At 44.9% G+C, this 21,419-nt stretch overlaps 1 protein-coding gene across 1 annotated transcript in view; it reads right to left on the reverse strand.

Annotated features, from left to right (window-relative positions):
- Nucleotides 1-14,444, reverse strand: part of LOC134351183 (5-hydroxytryptamine receptor 1D) — a 118,016-nt gene extending 103,572 nt beyond the window's left edge. Inside the window, exons 1-2 of the mRNA XM_063057293.1 lie at nt 14,002-14,444; nt 8,952-9,112 (exon numbers count right to left, since the gene is read on the reverse strand). Coding sequence (XP_062913363.1) covers nt 8,952-9,112; nt 14,002-14,146 — 306 coding nt within the window. The 5' untranslated portion in view covers nt 14,147-14,444. The remainder of the gene's footprint in view (nt 1-8,951; nt 9,113-14,001) is intronic.
- Between the last annotated feature and the right edge of the window lie 6,975 nt (nt 14,445-21,419).

Raw genomic sequence — 21,419 nt, forward strand, 5'->3', positions numbered from 1 at the left:
CCAAGTATCTCTCCAAACTTCTCTTAAACGTTGAAATTGAGTTTGCATGCACTACTGGTGCTGGCAGCTCGTTCCACCCTGTCACAACCCTCTGAGTGAAGAAGTTCCCCTCATGTTCCCCTTAAACTTTTCACCTTTCACCCTCTGGTTGTAGTCCCACCCAACAAGATTTAGAAGGCAATTGGACAGGTACTTGGATAGAGAAGTAACAGAGGGATACACAAAGCTGAAAACCTGCCTTCTACACTAATTCCTTAGCTACACATTCATCAAATCATCCAGCATGGGACCAAATAGATCCCCAATATGGGACCAAATAGATCACCACTATGGGACCAATAGCTCACTGCTATGGAGCTAAATAGATCACCACTATTAGACTGCATAGACCAGCACCATGGGAATAACTAGATCACTGCTCTGGGATTAAATTGATTACCAGTGTGGACTAAATAAATCACTGGAATGGTACTAAAAAGATCACTGGTATGGGATGAAATAGATGACCCCTATGGGATTAAATTGATTACTGGTATGGGGCTGAACAGTCACTGGTATGATACAAAATAGTTCACAAATATGGGACTAAATATATCACCACTATGAGACTGAGTAGATCACTGCTATTGGATTAAATCCATTATTAGTGTGGGACTAAATAGATCACCAGTGTGGAACTAAATAGATCACTGGTGCAGGACTAAATAGATCACCAGTATGGGAATAAGTAGATCACTTCTCTGGGACTAAATAGATAACCAGAATGAGACTAAATAGATCACCAATACAGGGCAAAATAGATCGCCAGTATGGGAATAACTAGATCACCAGAATGGGACTAAATAGATCACTGGTGTGGGACTCAATAGATCACTGCTATGGGACTATGTAGATCACTGGTATTGGGCTGAAAAGCTCACAAGTATGGGACTAAATACTGTAGATCACTGCCGTTCACCACAGTACAGAAAGCAATGAAATGCTTCTACATCCAATTATAATTTTTAACTCTGGGTACATAATCAATAGTGATTCAACATAAGACACATTTCATATGTAATGAGTTGATGAGAAACTCAGTATTTATGTGCCCAGCATACAACCATTAGGTAGCTCCTGTACCTAATGAAGTGCCACTGAGTGATGTTCACGGCCTTCTGCTGCTGCAGCCCATCCATTTCAAGATTCGACTGCTGTGCATTCAAAGATGCTCTTCTGCATGCCACTGTTGTGATGTGTGGTTATTTGAGTTACTGTCGCCATTCTGTCAGTTTGAATCAGTCTTGCCATTCTCCTCTGACCCCTCCCTCATTAACAAAGTGTTTTCGTCCACAGGATTGCTGCTCACTGGATTTTTTTTTTTTGCACCTTTCTCTGTAAGGTCCAGGTGAGAAACTATTATGCGAGAAAATCCCAGGAGATCATCTGAGATGCTCAAACCACCCTATCTGCCACCAACAAATATTCAATGATCAAAAACACTCAGATCACATTTGCTCTGAACAACAACCGAACCTCTTGACCCATGCCTGTATGTTTTTTATGCATTAAGACCATAAGACATAATTCCGCCATTCAGCCCATCAAGTCTTCTCTGCCATTCCATCATGGCTGATCCTGGATCCCACTCAATCTGCCTTCTCACCATAAGCTTTGATGCCCTGACCAATCAGGAAACTATCAATTTTCACTTTAAATATACCCACAGTCTTGGCTTCCATAGCTGTCTATGGCAGAGCACTCCAGTTTCACTACTCACTGGCTATAATTCCTCCTTAAATCGGTTCCAAATACTATCTACAAATTTGCTGACGATACAACCATTGTTGGTAGAATCTCAGATGGTGACGAGTGGGCGTCAGGAGTGAGATATGCCAACTAGTGGAGTGGTGCCACAGCAACAACCTGGCACTCAACGTCAGTAAGACGAAAGAGCTGATTGTGGACTTCAGGAAGGGTAAGACGAAGGAACACATACCAATCGTCATAGAGGGATTAAGTTCCCGGGTGTCAAGATCTGAGGATCTAGCCTGGTCCCAACATATCGATGTAGTCATAAAGAAGGCAAGACGCGGCTATATTTTATTAGGAGTTTGAAGAGATTTGGCATGTCAACAAATACACTCAAAAACTTCTATAGTTGTACCGTGGAGAATATTCTGACAGGCTGCATCACTGTCTGGTATGGAGGGGCTACTGCACAGGACCGAAAGAAGCTGCAGAAGGTTGTAAATCTAGTCAGCTCCATCTTGGGCACTAGGCTACAAAGTACCCAGGACATCTTTAGGGAGTGGTGTCTCAGAAAGGCAGTGTCCATTATTAAGGACCTTCAGCACCCAGGGCATGCCCTTTTCTCACTGTTACCATCATGTAGGAGATACAGAAGCCTGAAGGCACACACTCAGCAATTCAGGAACAGCTCCTTCCCCTCTGCCATCCGATTCCTAAATGGACATTGACGCTTTGGACACTACCTCACTTTTTTTTTAATATACAGTATTTCTGTTTTTGCACATTTTAAAAAATCTATTCAATATACGTAATTGATTTACTTCAAGCAACAGGAATTCTGCAGATGCTGGAAATTCAAGCAACACACATCAAAGTTGCTGGTGAACGCAGCAGGCCAGGCAGCATCTGTAGGAAGAGGTGCAGTCGACGTTTCAGGCCGTGACCCTTCGTCAGGACTAACTGAAGGAAGAGTGAGTAAGGGATTTGAAAGTTGGAGGGGGAGGGGGAGATCCAAAATGATAGGAGAAGACAGGAGGGGGAGGGATAGAGCCAAGAGCTGGACAGGTGATAGGCAAAAGGGGATACGAGAGGATCATGGGACAGGAGGTCCGGGAAGAAAGACAAGGAGCCGGGGGGACCCAGAGGATGGGCAAGAGGTATATTCAGAGAGACAGAGGGAGAAAAAGGAGAGTGAGAGAAAGAATGTGTGCGTAAAAATAAGTAACAGATGGGGTACGAGGGGAGGTGGGGCCTTAGCGGAAGTTAGAGAAGTCGATGTTCATGCCATCAGGTTGGAGGCTACCCAGACGGAATATAAGGTGTTGTTCCACCTCTTCCTACAGATGCTGCCTGGCCTGCTGCATTCACCAGCAACTTTGATGTGTGTTAATTGATTTACTTGTTTATTTATTGTTTTTTTTTCTCTCTGCTAGATTATGTATTGCATTGAACCGCTGCTGCTAAGTTAACAAATTCCACAATTCCACGTCACATGCCGGTGATAATAAAACTGATTCTGATTCAAAGGGTTGCCCCTTAACCTGAGGCTGTGCCCTCTAGTTCTGGATACGCCCACCATAGGAAACATCCTCTCCACATCCACCCTACCTAATCCTTTCAACATTCGGTAGGTTTCAATGAGATCCTCCCCATTCTTCAAAATTTCAGTGAGTACAGGCCCAAAGCTGCCAAATGCAACTCATATATTAACCCAAGCACGAGGAAATCTGCAGATGCTGCAACTTCAAGCAACACACACAAAAATTGCTGGTGAACACAGCAGTCCTGAGAAAGGGTCTCGGCCCGAAACGTCGACTGTACCTCTTCCTATAGATGCTGCCTGGCCTGCTGCGTTCACCAGCAATTTTTGTGTTTTGTTTCATTCCTGGAATCATCCTTGTGAACCTCCTCTGGACTTTCTCCAACGACAACACATCCTTCCCGAGGTATGGGGCCCAAAACTGTTGACAATACTCCAAGTGCAGCCTGACTAGTGGCTTATAAAGGCTCAATATTATCTCCTTGCTTTTATATTCTATTCCCTTTGAAATAATTGCCAACATTGTATTTGCCTTCCTTACCACAGACTCAACCAGAAAATTAATCTTCTGGGAGTCTTGCATGAGGACTCCTAAGTCCCTCTGCACCTCTGATGTTTGAATCTTCTCCCCATTTAGATCACAGTCTGCACTATTGTTCCTTTTAGCAAAATGCATTATCATACATTTCCCAACACGGTATTCCATCAGCCAGTTTTTGCCCATTCTTCCAATTTGTCTAAATCCTGCTGCAATCATATTGCTTCCTCAGCATTACCTACCCCTTCACATATCTTCGTATCATCTGGAAACTTTGCCACAAAACCATTAATTCCATTGACAAAGTAGCGGTCCCAATACTGACCCCTGAGGAACACCACTAGTCACTGACAGCCAACCAGAAAAGGCCCCCTTTATTCCCAGTCCTTGCCTCCTGCTTGCCAGCCATTCCTCTATCCATGTCAGTATCTTTCCTGTAATGCCATGGGATCTTATCTTGTTAAGCAGCCTCATGTGTGGCACCTTATCAAATACTTTCTTAAAATCCAAGTAAATGACATTCACTGCCTCTCCTTTGTCCACTCTGCTTGTTACTTCCTTGAAGAACTCTAACAGATTTGTCAGGCAACCATGCTGACTTCGACTTATTTTATCATTAGTCTCCAAGTACCTAGAAAGCTCATCCTTAATAATAGACTCCAACACTTTCCCAGCCACTGAGGTCTAATTTTAGGTCTAATTCGCCTAAAATTTGTTTTCTTTTGCCTTCCTCCCTTCTTAAAGAGTGGAGTGACATTTGCAATTTTCCAGTCCTCCGGAACCAAGTGATTCTTGAAAGATCATGACCAATGTATCCATTAGCTCTTCAGCAGCCTCTCTCAGGACTCTGGGATGTAATCCACCTGGCCTAGGTGACTTATCCACCTTAAGATCTTTGAGTTTGCTTAGCACTTTTTCCTTTGTAATAGCAATGGCACTCGCTCCTGCTCCCTGACACTCACGGACCTCTGGCACACTGCTACTGTCTTCCACAGTGAAGACTGATGCAAAGTACCTATTAAGTTCATCTGCCATTTCTTTGTCCCCCATTACTACCTCACTAGCATAATTTTCCAGTGGTTCAATATTAACTCCCACCTCCTTTTTACTCTTTATATAACTGAAATAAACATAGAGTTGCTGCCAAGCGGTTGGCTGATTAGATATTGCATTAACAAGCTGGTGTACAGTTGTACTAGTAAAGTGGCCACTGAGTGTTAATAATTACCTAAGATCATAACATATAGGAGCAGAAGTAGACCATTTGGCCCATTGAGTCTGTTCCGCCATTCAATCATGGGTTGATCCAATTCTTCCAGTCATTCCCACTACCTTGCCTTCACCCCATACTGTCTGATGCCCTGGCTAATCAGGAACCTCTGCCTTAAATGCACCCAATGACTTGGCCTCCACAGCTGGTCGTGGCAACAAATTCCACAGATTTACCACCCTCTGACTAAAGTAATTTCTCCACATCTCAGCTCTAAATGGACATCCTTCAATCCCGAAGTCATGCCCTCTTGTCCTGGACTCCCCTACCATAGGAAATAACTTTGCCATATCTAATCTGCTCAGGCCTTTTAACATTCGGAATGTTTCTATGAGATCCCCCCTCAATCTCCTGAACTCCAGGGAATACAGCCCAAGAGCTGGCAAACATTCCTCATATGGTAACCCTTTCATTCCTGGAATCATTCTTGTGAATCTTCTCTGAACCCTTTCCAATGTTAGTATATCCTTTCTAAAATAAGAAGCCCAAAACTGCACATAATATTCCAAGTGTGGTCTCACGAGTGCCTTATAGAGCCTCATCATCACATCCCTGCTCTTATATTCTATACCCTTGGGAATGAATTTGAACTTGAGTAAGGAAAAAAATTCCTTTATTATTGAAAAGAAAGATACATCCATTTCCTTCACTGGTGCATTGATTACACCTTCAATGGACTCCATCAGCAGTAAAGCACTTTGGGAACATCCTGAAGGTGGTATAAAAGTACTACATAAAAGCAAGTTTTTCTTGAACCCTGGAGAACAGGAGCAGGTATCATCAAAGGGCATTTCCTGTCAGCATCTTGCGGCTGCATTGCAACCTTTACTATAGAACAGATAGGGAGAGAAAATGTTAATTTGATTCTGCTACATTCTTTATTTAGCAAACACATCAGGGAGTTTAAAATAAGTGCTTTTGGATTTGCAAATCAGCATCGATTTCTTTCAAAGATATTCTGGTTATTTCAAATGCAAGGTTACATAAAAAAGATAGACCTTTAAATTACAATGATTTAATATTTAGAATCGCAGCTCTTTCATGAAGAGAATAGATCAAAGAATGATGACTGGTTTACGGTGATCAAATGAGTTATTTCCATTTTTATTACCTGAGTGTCCAGGATTTAAGGATATTTTCTTCAGCTATGATCAAGCCTCTGGAGTATTCGTTTACAGTGACTGAGTAAAACTATGATTTTGTTTTTAATTATACAGACTCCCAAATCCTTTGCCAGCAATTTGCAGCTTAACATCTCCAATTCCTCTTTCTGAAAACACATATTCATTACTACCCTATAACCACAGCTACAGAGGCATAATGGTTCAGCTAATCCATAGGCTTCAGCATGTGGTCTGGAGGTAGAAGTTCAAATCCCATTGCAGCATCTGGGTATTTAAATTATGTTAATTAAATAATCAGGAATTAAATCAGCATTGATAGCAGCAATCGCAAAACTACCAATATTATAAAATAAACCATCTGGTTCAAGGTGCCCTATAAGGAAAGATATCTGCTGCATTTACCTGCTCTGTATATGACTGAATTGTCCTCATGAATGGTTTAATAAGCCAGTCAGTTTAATGACAGGCAAGGTTTTACAACTAACATTGTCCTTGCTATTGATACCCACATTTTGTATGAATAGCATTAGATTTAGGGATCAAATACAACAACTGATAAAGAGCTACAGCATTGATCTTCATTTTTTAAAAGAACACCTTCTTTAAAGTTAACTGTTAATTTCTGGGTACAGATATCTATTTATCTAACACTGCTCCAGCTCTCCCTGCTCAAGCTCAAAGGATATGCTGAATTTCAATGAGTGTGCTAAGAACTTTAGCATCTGTGCTGAAATATTCTCAAAGTAAACTGAAATAATTCACAATTCATCTTTGCTTCAAAATGTTAAACATTTTGTGATGCATTTCTCATGTCCAAGATGTCTACGTAGGTCTTGGACATGAGAAATGGTAAGACTCTTGGCAGTGTGGAGGATCAGAGAAATCTTGGGGTCTGAGTCCATAGGACACTCAAAGTTGCTGTGCAGGTTGACTCTGTGGTTAAGAAGGCATATGGTGCATTAGCTTTCATCAACTGTAGGACTGAGTTTAGGAGCCAAGAGGTATAGGACCCCACAGAGTCAGCTGTATAGGACCATGGTCAGACCCCACTTGGAGTACTGTGCTCAGTTCTGGTCGCCTCACTACAGGAAGAATGTGGAAAGGGTGTAGAGGAGATTTACAAGGATGTTGCCTGGATTGGGGAGCATGCCTTATGAGAATAGGTTGAGTGAACTCAGCCTTTTCTCCTTGGAGCGATGGAGGATGAGAGGTGACCTGATAGAGGTGTATAAGATGATGAGAGGCGTATAAGATGTTGAGAGGCATTGATCGTGTGGATAGTCAGAGGCTTTTTCCCCAGGGTTGAAGTGGCTAACACGAGAGGGCACAGTTTTAAGGTGCTTGGAAGTAGGTACAGAGGAGATGTCAGGGGTAAGTTTTTTTACGCAGAGAGTGGTGAGTGCGTGGAATGGGCTGCCAGAGACGATGGTGGAGGCAGATACAACGGGGTCTTTTAAGAAACGCGTGGAGCTTAGAAAAATAGAGGGCTATGGGTAACCCTAAGTAATTTCTAAGGTAAGGACATGTTTGGCACAGCTTTATGAGTCAAAAGGCCTGTATTGAGCTGTAGGTTTTCTATGTTCTATGTTTTATGTCTTATATTATGAATCCAGACTCCAATCCAGATTCATCAATTTAAACCCCTTTTTTGTATCTGCTCCAGGTCCATGGTATCCAGATTCCCAAAATCCTTGAATTCTGGCCATCTGCAGATTCCCAATTTTACTTTCTCTACCCTTGCTACCCCCCAAGACCCCAAATGCTGAAATTCTCTCTCTGAGACCACTTCTTCCTCTACAGTCACCATAACAACATTGCTTAAAATTTAACATAAAATAGCGAATAACAGCATTTCAGGCCGTGCTGTCTTCTTGCTACTACATTTGGGCGGAGATACAGGAGCCTTAGACCCCCACCACTAGATTCAAGAACAGTTATCAGGCTCCTGAACTAATGTCGATAACTTAACTCACCTCAACACTGAACTGATTCAACAACTATGAGCTCACTTTTAAGGACTCTTCAACTCGTTCTCAGAATTAATTAATTAATTTTCTATGTTTCTATTCATGTATGTATGTACTGTACTTATTTATTTATGCGTATTTGTTGTCAGTCTTTGTGTGTAGTTTTTCGTTGATTCTATTGCATTTCTCTGTTCTAGAATGAATTCCTGCAAGAAAATGAACCTCATGTAAATAATAGTGACAGATACTATGTACTTTGATAATGAGTTTGAGTTTCTCCTATAATTCTACACTTACGTCCGCTGATAAATTTCTGGGCATACCTCTTGGATTGAGCTTTGTAACCTGATGTAATTGTGAATCAAATTAGTTCATGTGGAATTACCTTATTGACATTTGTGCCACACAAATGCTGGTTGTTATTTTTGTGTTTATATGATTTAGTTTTCCTGTAGAAGTGTTTGTTGTCTACTAATTAGCATCAACTGTAGATAGAGTACGTTTCCATGTGTTACAATTAGCAATTGTATGAAAGTTATCTTGGAGTTCAGATCAGAGGTCAAAAAGGTTATTCCCAAGGTTCCATTGCCTTGTGTAACTGATGGTTTTCTCTTATCTACAAGTGCTCTCCATTAGTCCCAGACACATTGTCTTTGAATGCAGGATGAACCGATCTGCTCAAGCATAGATTATTTTCATTCTAGATCATGATATCACCAAACAATCTTGTTCTAATTACTGGATGCAAAATATCTGGTTGGAAATTTAGAGCAATACTCACATTGTATCTGTTCCAGTCCTGGTAAAACACGGACATGGCAACAAATGGCATGACTCCGAGCCCCACCAAACAGTCGCTGACGGCCAGATTGACCAAGAACACCGAGGTGACCGAGTGGAAGTGTTTGGTAACAGCAATAATTGCAATCACTAGAATGTTACCTGAAAGAGAACGCATTCATTCAGTAATTTCTAGGCAGTTCAGCAAATCAATCTCTCTACAATTGATTAAATTAGATTAGCTTTACTTTATTTGTCATATGTACATCGTAACATACAGTGAAATGTGTCATCTTGCACCAACGACCAATAAAGTCCAAGGGGCAGCCCAGAAGTGTTGACACACTTCCAGTACTCTCTTTCAAATCTCTTACTAGCTCTTCCTTCAGTTAGTCCTGACGAAGGGCTCGGCCCGAAACGTTGACTGTACCTCATCTTGCTGCCTGGCCTGCTGCGTTCAGGAACAAACTGGAGTCCAGTTAAAAAAAGTGAAGCCTGTGAATCTCAGAGAAGCAGGCTAACTCACTGATGGGAAACAATGAGTTAAAGAGTGTACTTTCAGCTCAAATACTGGTACTAGTGGACTTTCACAGGGCTCCATTCTCAGCCTGCACATTAATATTTAGTAAGTTAGCCCAAAATTAGGATCCACAATTGGGAGATTTGCAATGATACAAAAATAGTTGTGTAGTCATTAGGAGGAAAGCTTTAGGCTGCAAGAATATGGAGATAATCTCATCAACTGAACAGATAAATGGCAAGCTAGAGTAGAAACCATGGAAAAACTATAGCACAGAAACAGGCCTTTTGGCCCTTCTTGGCTGTGCCAAACCATTTTCTGCCTAGTCCCACTGACCTGCACATGGATCATATCCCTCCATACACCTCCCATCCATGTATCTGTCCAATTTATTCTTAAATGTTAAAAAAGAACCCGCATTTACCACCTCGTCTGGCAGCTCATTCCACACTCCCACAACTCTCTGTGTGAAGAAGCCTCCCTTAATGTTCCCTTTAAACCTTTCCCCCCTCACCCTTAACCCATGTCCTCTGGTTTTTTTCTCCCCTTGCCTCAGTGGAAAAAGCCTGCTTGCATTCACTCTGTCTATACCCGTCATAATTTTATATACCTCTATCAAATCTCCCCTCATTCTTCTACGCTCCAGGGAATAAAGTCCTAACCTATTCAACCTTTCTCTGTAACACACATCAAAGTTGCTGGTGAATGCAGCAGGCCAGGCAGCATCTCTAGGAAGAGGTACAGTCGACGTTTCAGGCCGAGACCCCTCATCAGGACTAACTGAAGAAAGAGCTAGTAAGAGATTCTGCTGCGTTCACCAGCAACTTTGATGTGTGTTGCTTGAATTTCCAGCATCTGCAGAATTCCTCATGTTTGCTTTCTCTGTAACTGAGTTTCTCAAGTCCCGGCAACATCCTTGTAAACCTTCTCTGCACTATTTCAACCTTATTAATATCCTTCCTGTAATTTGGTGACCAAAACTGAACACAATACTCCATATTCGGCCTCACCAATGCCTTATACAACCTCATCATAACATTCCACCCTTATACTCAACAACAGGAATTCTGCAGATGCTGGAAATTCAAGCAACACACATCAAAGTTGCTGGTGAACGCAGTAGGCCAGGCTTGAATTTTGTTGCTTGAATTTCCAGCAACTGCAGAATTCCTCATGTTTGCGTTTTTAAATTCAATACTGCGAAGCCTCTTCCAGTGATGCCTACACTGAAGAAGTTTAAATCTTCTCTTCGACGGGAGTTCAGTGAAACCATCTCTCACTGCTCCCCATCTGTAATTTCTTCGGCTCTTCAACTTTTTGACCACATTTTGACTCAGACTTGCTATCACAGCCATATATCCTTTCTTGGAATGTGCCTCCACCGCCAACTTACTCCAGTTGGCTTCAGGATTCGTTTTCGAGCCTCTCAATTTGGACCTTCTGAGGAACTCACATTTTATTGACTCTGCCTCTTGTCGCTTCTCCCGTCAAGCTCTGAAGGCGACCCTCTCCGCCATGAGAAGGTATTTGGTGTCCCTGTCCCAGACCTTTCCACACCTTCGAGACACTTCCTTCGCTGTCTGTAATGGACCTGCTCGTTATTTCATCCTCCGTCGGATCCATGCCTGCAATCGCCATTTTTTTGACTTTGTCATGTTAGGCAAAGATCGCAAGATCTTACATCTGCAGACGCCAGAGCCTGCTGGCCCTGAAAAAAGCAGGCATGAACTTCAGATTGCGGCCCTTGCCATTGATCTCACCGGCTCCAACACCTCAGGGCATATTCAAAACCCGGACTCCAGCAACGACCATGGACACCTTCAAAGCGATTGCGCAACCACTAACTGCGACTCCAGTCTTGAAATCCAGGCCGGGTCTTTATGTGCCGCTATTGTGACTCCTGTCTCCCCTTTCCCCACCACCACTCTGCAACCCCGTCTCCTTCAGATTCCACTGTCCGCTCCTGGGCCCTCAGAGGCTCCATCTTCCTCTCCTCAACCCCAAACCTCCCCTCTCCACTGACACCCCGAGCCTCCCTCCCCCTTGCTCCTCTGATCCCAGCTCTCATCCGTGCCGGGTCTTTACCATCCCCTCTGACCTTCAACTGTCTGAGGCAGAACGCTCTGTCCTCAGTGAGGGCCTCACCTTTGTCCCCCTTCGCCCACACCTCAGTGAGTTCCATGTTTGCCATGACGCGGAACTCTTCTTCCGCCGTCTCCGAGCCTACTTTTCGGCAAGGACTCTTCAACCCCCACCGATGACCCCTTCTCCTGTCTTCAACCCTCCTCCTCTTCATGGACACCACCCTGCTCTGGTCTACTGTCTGCTCTGGATCTCTTTATTGCTAACTGCCAATGGGACATCAACTGCCTCGACTTCACTGCACCTTGTTCCCATTCCAACCTAACTCCTTCCGGAAAAAAAAAGCTCTTCTTTCAGTTAGTCCTGACGAAGGGTCTCGGCCCGAAACGTCGACTGTACCTCTTCCTAGAGATGCTGCCTGGCCTGCTGCGTTCACCAGCAACTTTGATGTGTGTTGCTTATACTCAATACTTTGATTAATAAAGGCCAATGTACCAAAAGCTCTCTTTACGACCCTATCTACCTGTGACGCCACTTTTAGGGAATTTTGTATCTGTATTCCCAGATCCCTCTGTTTTACTGCACTCTTCAGTGCCTTACCATTTACCCTGTATGTTCTACCTTGGTTTGTCCTTCCAAAATGCAATACCTCACACTTGTCTGTATTAAACTCCATCTGCCATTTTTCAGCCCATTTTTCCAGCTGGTCCAAATCCATCTGCAAACTTTGAAAACCTTCCTCACTGTCCACTACACCTCCAATCTTTGTATCATCAGCAGATTTGCTGATCCAATTTACCACATTATCATCCAGATCATTGATATAGATGACAAATAACAATGGACCCAGCACTGATCCCTGTGGCACACTATTAGTCACTAGTACAGAGTAATGTGAAGGGAATGGTGCAGAAATATAAAGGAAATCCCAGCAAATGTAAGAATATTGAGAGATCTGGAGATACAAAAGAAAATTGGAATTTCTACCCATGGGACATTAAAGGTAGATCGGGTTAGAAAGCATTTGGGCTACTTTCCTTTTCCGGACAAGCTATGAAATAAGGACAAGGCCTGTGTGCCAGAGAGTACACAATACTAGTTAGGCCACAACTCACCTACTGTATACAGTACTGGCCACACGTAGATGTGACTGCACTGGAGAGAGTGCAGAGCAGAGTTATGATGATGTTGCTGGAAATGGAAAATTTTAGCTGGGGGGAATAGACTGGACAAGCTACAGCAGTTTCCTTTGCAAAGTGGAGGCAGAGGCTAAGCCTCAATTGAGGCCTGCAAAATATCTATCTGTCCAGAGGGATCGACATAGATTAAACAGGATAGAGACATTTTCCTTGGGGGGGGGGTAGGGGTGTGGTTTAAAGACAAGGGAGGCAGATATTTTAAGTAAAAATTGCAGAAAGAGTGGAGTGGGGTAGGTATAATGAAGAAAGCATTCTCCACAAGTTAATGATATATGTGTGGAACTCAGCCTGAAATTAAATTGAACAGGAAAAGGCCCTTCAGCCTCTGGGGTCAATCCCACTTAAAGACCATATGACAAAGGAGCAGAATTAGGCCATGCGGCCCATCGAATCTGCTTTGCTATTTCTGCATATGGTCCATGCTCCTTCATTCCCTGCCCATTCCTGTTTGTGACCCACATACCAGCAGAGCATGTAACTGTCCTTGGTGGAGATGGGGTGGGGGGGGGGGGAGTGTAATTCTGGTGCCAGGGGTGAGGTTTGAATCTCTTCAGCCAAGACAGCGCAAGGACAAACGCCAATTTTCCTCTCATATTGTTGTACCCGTGCTATTTTTCCTTTAAAATAGTAAACCAAGAAACTGAACCCAGACTCTCCTCTGCCAGCTCGATGGAAGCAGAAATCTAGGGCAGGAATCGGACTGAGAACCTTTCAGACCTCGAGGACATATGCCACCAAACTGATGACAAAAAAAAATCACCGCCCAGAATACACAATAAACCTCGAAACAAGCAGAGTCTCAGGACATTTCTGCTTAAATCATCTTTACAAAACGAGGCGCTTTGAGATTCTACGATTTCTTTTCCCAATATTAATAAATATTTCAGATTTAATTTTAATTTGGATATCGGAATTGCAGCCATTTATGAAATATACACGTGTATGCAAGTACAAATAAGCAGACATTTTACATTAATAGACATATAACACAGACCCATAGATAACCTCTGATTAAAGTCCCTGAAATCGTTTGCTATTCCGGTGGTAGTTTTAATATATTTTATTGTCGTTCGTCTCTCGTGACAAACTATTGTATAATGTTAACTCGCTTGAGTCCAACGCCAATGGCAGGCTTCGGCTTACGATGAGGTGGGGGGTTGGGGTGTCCGTTTTTAAAGGGTATAACCATGGTGCAGGCACACTATTACAAGCTAACTTCACAACACGGCAACGAGTTACTCGGGCCAGACCTGTGATAGCAGCTACACACATCAGGACCATGATGGTTTCTAGCAGTATCTTGACCGGGACGGACGAGGAGCGGATGCCCGCCGTGTGCCCTGCCCCGCCGGCGGACTGGTTAGTAAACAGCGACGAGGCGGCACCTGGATCCATCCTACGCAGATCAGCGGTAGCGGCCGCCGGGGTTCGAGCCCCGCTCCGCCTCCATGGTGCTAAGCAGTGAGGGCAGGAAGCAGCCGGTGCCCGAGACGGTGCATTGGAGTGGCGCCGGTTCGCAAGTAAAATCCACACGCCCGCACTCAAGACATCCAGAATCTGGCAACCCGGTGCCTCAGATTTAAACAAATGCTGTTTTAGAACAATTGAAATAGTTGATAGCAAAAAATCTCAAAGAGTAAAGCCTCTTGCTCGCAGTTTCATCCTTCGCTGGATGCCGTTTCCTACAACTCTCTATTTTCTCCCCTATATCGGAAGACTGTTCCCCTTCTCAGACATCGCTCAGATTCAGCCTCTATGATGGATCAAACTCCTCCCCGCTGCCCCTCCCTCCCCACCTCTCCCCCCCCCCCACATACACACATAACTCTCTCTCACACACACAAACACACAGGGCAGTTGCACTCCAAAGATGCACAATGCAAGCAAATTGGATTGGAACCTGTCCGACACTCTCTCCGGTGTCGATCACTTCGGAGAGCGAACGCTGCCGGACAACGTTTACAGGCAGACCTTCGGTTAGCTTATCTGTATGACAGAGGGAGTTAAAGGCCTTTCTTTGGACCTGTGACAGTCACAGCCCAGTGCAGAGTACGGCCCCCGTAGTACAATTCACTTGGACTCCTACCAGTTTAGTGTTACTGCAGTCCGGGTTCATAATGTGCTCTCCTCTGAATCAGAGAGAGTATACACAGCTTCAGCGGCCACTTCGTGGAACACCTGTGTCCAGTCCACAGTCGTGAGCCTGAACTTCTCGTCGCCTGCCCCTTTAATTCACCAGCCACTCTGACCAGTCGGACTGTGGCCTCTCGTACAAGGAGGCCAGGCTCAACGTAAGTTTCAGGAGCAACACCTCATCTTCCGACTGAGCACCGCGCAGCCTTCCAGAATTAATACCGAATATTCAAGCATCTGATTAACTTGCTTTCATTATTTATACCGGAACAGGTCATTGTTGTCGTGTTTGATATTGGCGCCATTTTACCATACCATAGAAACTACAGCACAGAAACGGGCCCTTTGGCCCTTCTTGGCTGTGCCGAACCATTTTCTGCCTAGTCCCACTGACCTGCACACAGACCATATCTCTCCATACACCTCCCATCCATGTATCTGTCCAATTTATTCTTAAATGTTAAAAAAGAACCCACATTTACCACCTCGTCTGGCAGCTCATTCCATACTCCCACCACTCTCTGTGTGAAGAAGCCCCCACTAATGTTCCCTTTAAACTCCCCCCCCTCACCCTTAACCCATGTCCTCTGGTTTTTTTCTCCCCTTGCCTCAGTGGAAAAAGCCTGCTTGCATTCACTCTATCTATACCCATCATAATTTTATATACCTCTATCAAATCTCCCCTCATTCTTCTACGCTCCGGGGAATAAAGTCCTAAGCTATTCAACTTTCTCTGTAACTGAGTTTCTCAAGTCCTGGCAACATCCTTGTAAACCTTCTCTGCACTCTTTCAACCTTATTTATATCCTTCCTGTAATTTGGTGACCAAAACTGAACACAATACTCCAGATTCAGCCTCACCAATGCCTTATACAACTTCATCATAACATTCCAACTCTTATACTCAATACTTCGATTAATAAAGGCCAATGTACCAAAAGCTCTCTTTATGACCCTATCTACCTGTGACGACAGTTTTAGGGAATTTTGTATCTGCATTCCCAGATCCCTCTGTTCCACTGCACTCCTCAGTGCCTTACCATTAACCCTGTATGTTCTACCTTGGTTTGTCCTACCAACGTGCAATACCTCACACTAGTCTGTATTAAACTCCATCTGCCATTTTTCAGCCCATTTTTCCAGCTGGTCCAAGTCCCTCTGCAGGCTCTGAAAACGTTCCTCACTGTCTACTACACCTCCAATCTTTGTATCATCAGCAAACTTGCTGATCCAATTTACCACATTATCATCCAGATCATTGATATAGATGACAAATAACAATTGACCCAGCACTGATCCTTGTGGCACACCACTAGTCACAGGCCTCCACTCAGAGAAGAAATTCTCTACCACCATTCTCTGGCTTCTTCCTTAGAGCCAATGTCTAATCCAATTTACCACCTCTCCATGTATACCTAGCGACTGAATTTTCCTAACTAATCTCCCATGCGGGACCTTGTCAAAGGCCTTACTGAAGTCCATGTAGACAATATCCACTGCCTTCCCTTCATCCACTTTCCTGGTAACCTCCTCAAAAAACTCCAATAGATCTGTCTCTTAGTACTCCCTCCAATAACTTACCTACTACTGACGTTAAACTCACCGGCCTATAATTTCCCGGATTACTTTTCGATCCTTTTTTAAACAACAGAACAACATGAGCCACTCTCCAATCCTCCAGCACTTCACCCGTAGACAGCGACATTTTAAATATTTCTGCCAGGGCCCCAGCAATTTCAACACTAGTCTCCTTCAAGGTCCAAGGGAACACTCTGTCAGGTCCCGGGGATTTATCCACTTTAATTTTCCTCAAGACAGCAAGAACCTCCTCCTTTTCAATCTGTACAGTTTTCATGGTCTCACTACTTGATTCCCTCAATTCCATAGATTTCATGCCAGCTTCCTTAGTAAATACAGACGCAAAAAACCTATTTAAGATCTTCCCCATTTCCTTTGGTTCCGCACAAAGCCGACCACTCTGATCTTCAAGAGGACCAATTTTATCCCTTACAATCCTTTTGCTCTTAATATACTTGTAAAAGCTCTTTGGATTATCCTTCACTTTGACTGCCAAGGCAACCTCATGTCTTCTTTTAGCCCTCCTGATTTCTTTCTTAAGTATTTTCTTGCACTTCTTATACTCCTCAAGCACCTGATTTACCCCCTGTTTCCTATACATTTCATACAACTCCCTCTTCTTCTTTATCAGAGTTGCAATATCCCTTGAGGACCAAGGTTCCTTATTCCTATTCAATTTGCCTTTAATCCTGACAGGAACATACAAACTCTGCACTCTCAAAATTTCCCCTTTGAAGGCTTCCCACCTACCAATCACATCTTTGCCAGAGAACAACCTGTCCCAATCCACGCTTTTTAGATCCTTTCTCATTTCTTCAAATTTGGCCTTCTTCCAGTTCAGAACCTCAACCCTAGGACCAGATCTATCCTTGTCCATGATCAAATTGAAACTAATGGTGTTATGATCACTGGAACCAAAGTGCTCCCCTACACAGACTTCTGTCTCTTGCCCTAATTCTTTTCCTAACAGGAGATCCAATATTGCATCCCCTCTAGTTGGTCCCTCTACATATTGATTTAGAAAACTTTCCTGAACACATTTTACAAACTCTAAACCATCTAGACCCCTAACAGTATGGGAGTCCCAATCAATGTGTGGAAAATTAAAATCCCCTACCACCGCATCTTTATGTTTCCTGCAGTTGCCTGCTATCTCTCTGCAGATTTGCTCTTCCAAGTCTCATTGACTATTGGGTGGTCTGTAATACAATCCCACTAATGTGGCCATACCTTTCCTGTTTCTCAGCTCCACCCATAAAGACTCAGTAGACAAGCCCTCTAATCTGTCCTGCCTGAGCACTGCTGTAATATTTTCCCTAACAAGCAATGCTACTCCCCCACCTTTCATTCCTCTGCCTCGATCACATCTGAAACATCGGAACCCTGGAATATTAAGCTGCCAGTCCTGCCCCTCCTGTAGCCAAGTTTCACTAATTGCTACAACATCATAATTCCACGTGTCAATCGACGCCCTCAACTCATCCGCCTTCCCCGCAATACTCCAAGCATTGAAATATCTACACCTCAGAAGACTTTTACCACCACTCACAACCTTTCTATCAGCGGATTTGCTTAAACTTTCAACATCATTTATTTTCTCCCCCCACCCGCCCTCCATTCCAATAGCACACCCTGACCTACTCTATGTAGCCCATCATTTTTCCTGGTTCAAAATTTTAAAAGTAGATTTATTATCAAAGTACGTATATGTCACCCCGAGATTCATTTTCTTGCGGGCATTTACAGTGGAACATAGAAATACTAAAGAAAAACTACCCAGTCAGTGTGCAGTGCAAGATAAACCGTGCAAATGCAAAGAAAACATAATAATTATTAAATCAGTAGTTGTGTACATACATCTATTGATGCTTCTGGACACATCTTCAGTGATGTTCCTGGAATCATCGGGTGTTTCGGGTCTTTCAACATCATACAACCTCCTCCAGGCGACCCAGCCGGGGCTGATCAGACCCCAGCTTGTGTCCAGATGGCTAGCTACTTATGACTCCATGGCTCCCCTCTTTTGAGCCACAGCCATCTTGAGGCCCTCTCTGCTGCATCGGTGGTACTGCAGATGGCTCTCCTCTTCCTCTCTCCCTCGATGCCCAAAATGCTGAAGGCCCTAACTAAAGAACGGGCTATGAATCCCCCACAACCAACCTCCACTGAGAGACACCTCGCTCTCCATCCAGCCTGCTGATAGTTGCTGACCAGTCCTGCATACTTGGAGAGCTTCCTTTCAAAGGCCTCCTCCAAGCTATCTTCCCATGGGACTGTCAGCTCCAGCAGCACCACTTGCTTAGTCGACTCAGACACTAGGACAATGTCTGGTCGCAGGGTGGTGGCTACGATATGGTTGGGGAACTTCAGCTGCCCTTCGAGGTCCACCAACAGCTGCCAGTCCCTTGCAGAGGTCAGAATGCCTGCAGATATTCTTTTGGCAGGTATTGGCTGCTCCCCAGCTCTGACAAAGGCAATGGTCCGCTTGGAGGGTTGGGACCGCTTCGCCCACTCAACTCCTGCGCTGACAGCTTCAGCGATGGTCTTCAGGACCTGATCATGCCTCCACCTGTACCGTCCCTCACCAAGTGCCCTTGTGCAGCCGCTGAGGATGTGCTGCAGGGTTCCTCGCTTGGAGTGCAGTGGGCACGCAGATGACTCTGCCTTGCCCCATGTGTGCAGGTTTGATGGGCTCGGAAGCACATCGTACACTGCCTGGATGAGAAATTGGATGCGGTGTGGTTCAGCTTTCCAAAGATCAGCCCAGGTCACTTTCCTCTCAACCGCATTCTCCCATCATGTCCAAGCTCCCTGTTGCTTCATTCCCACCGCCTTGCAGGCTCTCATCTCCTCCACTACTGTTCTCACCTCCTCCTGAACTAGACGACGCCTTTCCTTCCCTCTGGTGTCCATTTGGGGAGTTGGAAAGGATCCTAGCCCAGCTCAGCCTTGTGTGACCACTCCCACCAGCCTCCTGTGATGCAGCCTCGCCTCTGCCTCCTGAATAGCTCCCTCTGCCCTCCACTTCCTGCCAGTACTTACTTGGATCCCTGCTTAGTCACCTTCGGGTCACTTGAGTCCCTATACTGTAGCACTTCTCTAGCCATAGAGTGCGATGCTGCTCAGGTTCTTTGGCAGCCCCAGCCATCTCCTGAGGTGGTTGCTAACCCTCCTCTCTAAGGTTTCGACTGTCGAGATTGGAACTGCATAGATGAGGAGGGGCCACAGGATTCTGGGAAGAATGCCATGCTGATATACCCAGGCTTTAAACTTCCCAGGTAGGCCAGACTTGTCCACAGATTTCAGCCAGCCATCCAACTCGGTGCAGGTTGCCTGAATGGATGTTGTGTCCCTTAAAGAGCTGTCAAAAACTTTGCCTAAGCTCTTGACTGGCTTTTCTGTGATGGTTAGGATGGCTGTGCCTGCGATGCTGAACTGGAACTTGTTCTCCACGTTCCCTTTCCTCAGCACCATCGATCTTGATTTGGCAGGTTTGAAACACATTCGGGCCCACTCCACCAGCTTCTCGAGCCCTTGCAGAATCCTCCGGCAGTCTGGGACTGATTCTGTGGTGACTGTGAGGTCATCCATGAATGCCCTGATAGGTGGTTGCCGTTGAGTGGAGTTCATTCTGGGCCCTCTGCGCTCTGGTTCAGCAGACTTAGTGAGCATGTTCATGGCTAGGGAGAACAGTGTCACTGAGATAGTGCACCCTGTGATGATGCCGATCTCCACCTTGTGCCAGGTTGATGTAATTGCTCCTGAAGAGACCCTCATCCTGAAGTTGCTGTAGTAATCAGCGATAAGGTCTCTGATTCTGTTGGGGACATGATATTTGGTCAGTGTGAGCTGCACCAACTTGTGCGGAATGGAGCCATATGCATTTGCCAGGTCGAGCCACAACACTGACAGGTTGCCCTTGTTTTCTCTGGCCTCCCTGATGAGCTGTGTCACCACACCGATGTGCTCCAGACAGCCCAGCATCCCTGAAATGCCACCCTTCTGGACTGATGTATCAATATAGGTGTTCTTTGCTAGGTAGGTGCACAACCGGTTGGAAACTGCACTGAAGAAGATCTTTGCCTCGACACACAGCAGGGAGATGATGCGAAACTGATCTATCTGGGTGGCATTTTCCTCCTTCGGGATCCACACCCCTTCAGCTACTCTCCACTGTTCTGGGATCTTCCCCCTTCTCCAGAAGATTCTCAGAATCTTCCACAGACGCAGCAGGAGTTTGGGGCAGTTCTTGTACACTTTGTACGAGGTGTTGCTTGGTCCTGGAACCGAACTTGCCCTTGCTTTGCGGACGACCTCTCTGACTTCCTTTAGTTGCAGCTCTGACATGTCGAACTGCACATCCGGTTCAGGTGGGTCTATTAGGGTGTCGCACTCTCCCAACTCCTGCTCTCTTTCAGGATCATTATATATCTTCTTCAGATGTTGGTCTATGTCTTACTGCGAACAGGCCAGTTTCCCACTGCGCTTCTCCCCCAGCAACTCCTTGGTGAATTTGAAGGGGTTGGCGATAAAGGCAGCACGTTTTCGGGCCCTTTCACGACGACGCCTCCGATGCCACTCTGCCCGGCGGAGGACCCTGATCTTCTTTCGTAGTATGCACATCAGCCGGGCCAAGCCAATGCGCTCCTCTTCTCCTGCCTCCTTGTATTGGGACTTCAGCGCTTTCATCTCCTGCCTGATGTTGTGGATCCTCGATGCTCTTTGGTTCTTCGAGTAAGATGTTTTGGAGCCTTCCTTCTCCTCTTCTCCGAAACGTTCAGCTGCGATACTGACAATAATTGTTGTCATGGCTTGCAGCTTCCTATCAACCCCTCCCTTCGCCGTTGCCTCCAGAATTTGGTTAACATCTTCATCAAACTGCTTCCACAGTGAAGTCATGTTGGCTGCCGGCCATTTGATCCACCTCCTGTTAGACTTCATGTTTGAGGGATTAGCT

The sequence above is a fragment of the Mobula hypostoma genome, chromosome 8, assembly GCF_963921235.1.
Source record: "Mobula hypostoma chromosome 8, sMobHyp1.1, whole genome shotgun sequence".
Lineage (NCBI taxonomy): Eukaryota > Metazoa > Chordata > Chondrichthyes > Myliobatiformes > Myliobatidae > Mobula > Mobula hypostoma.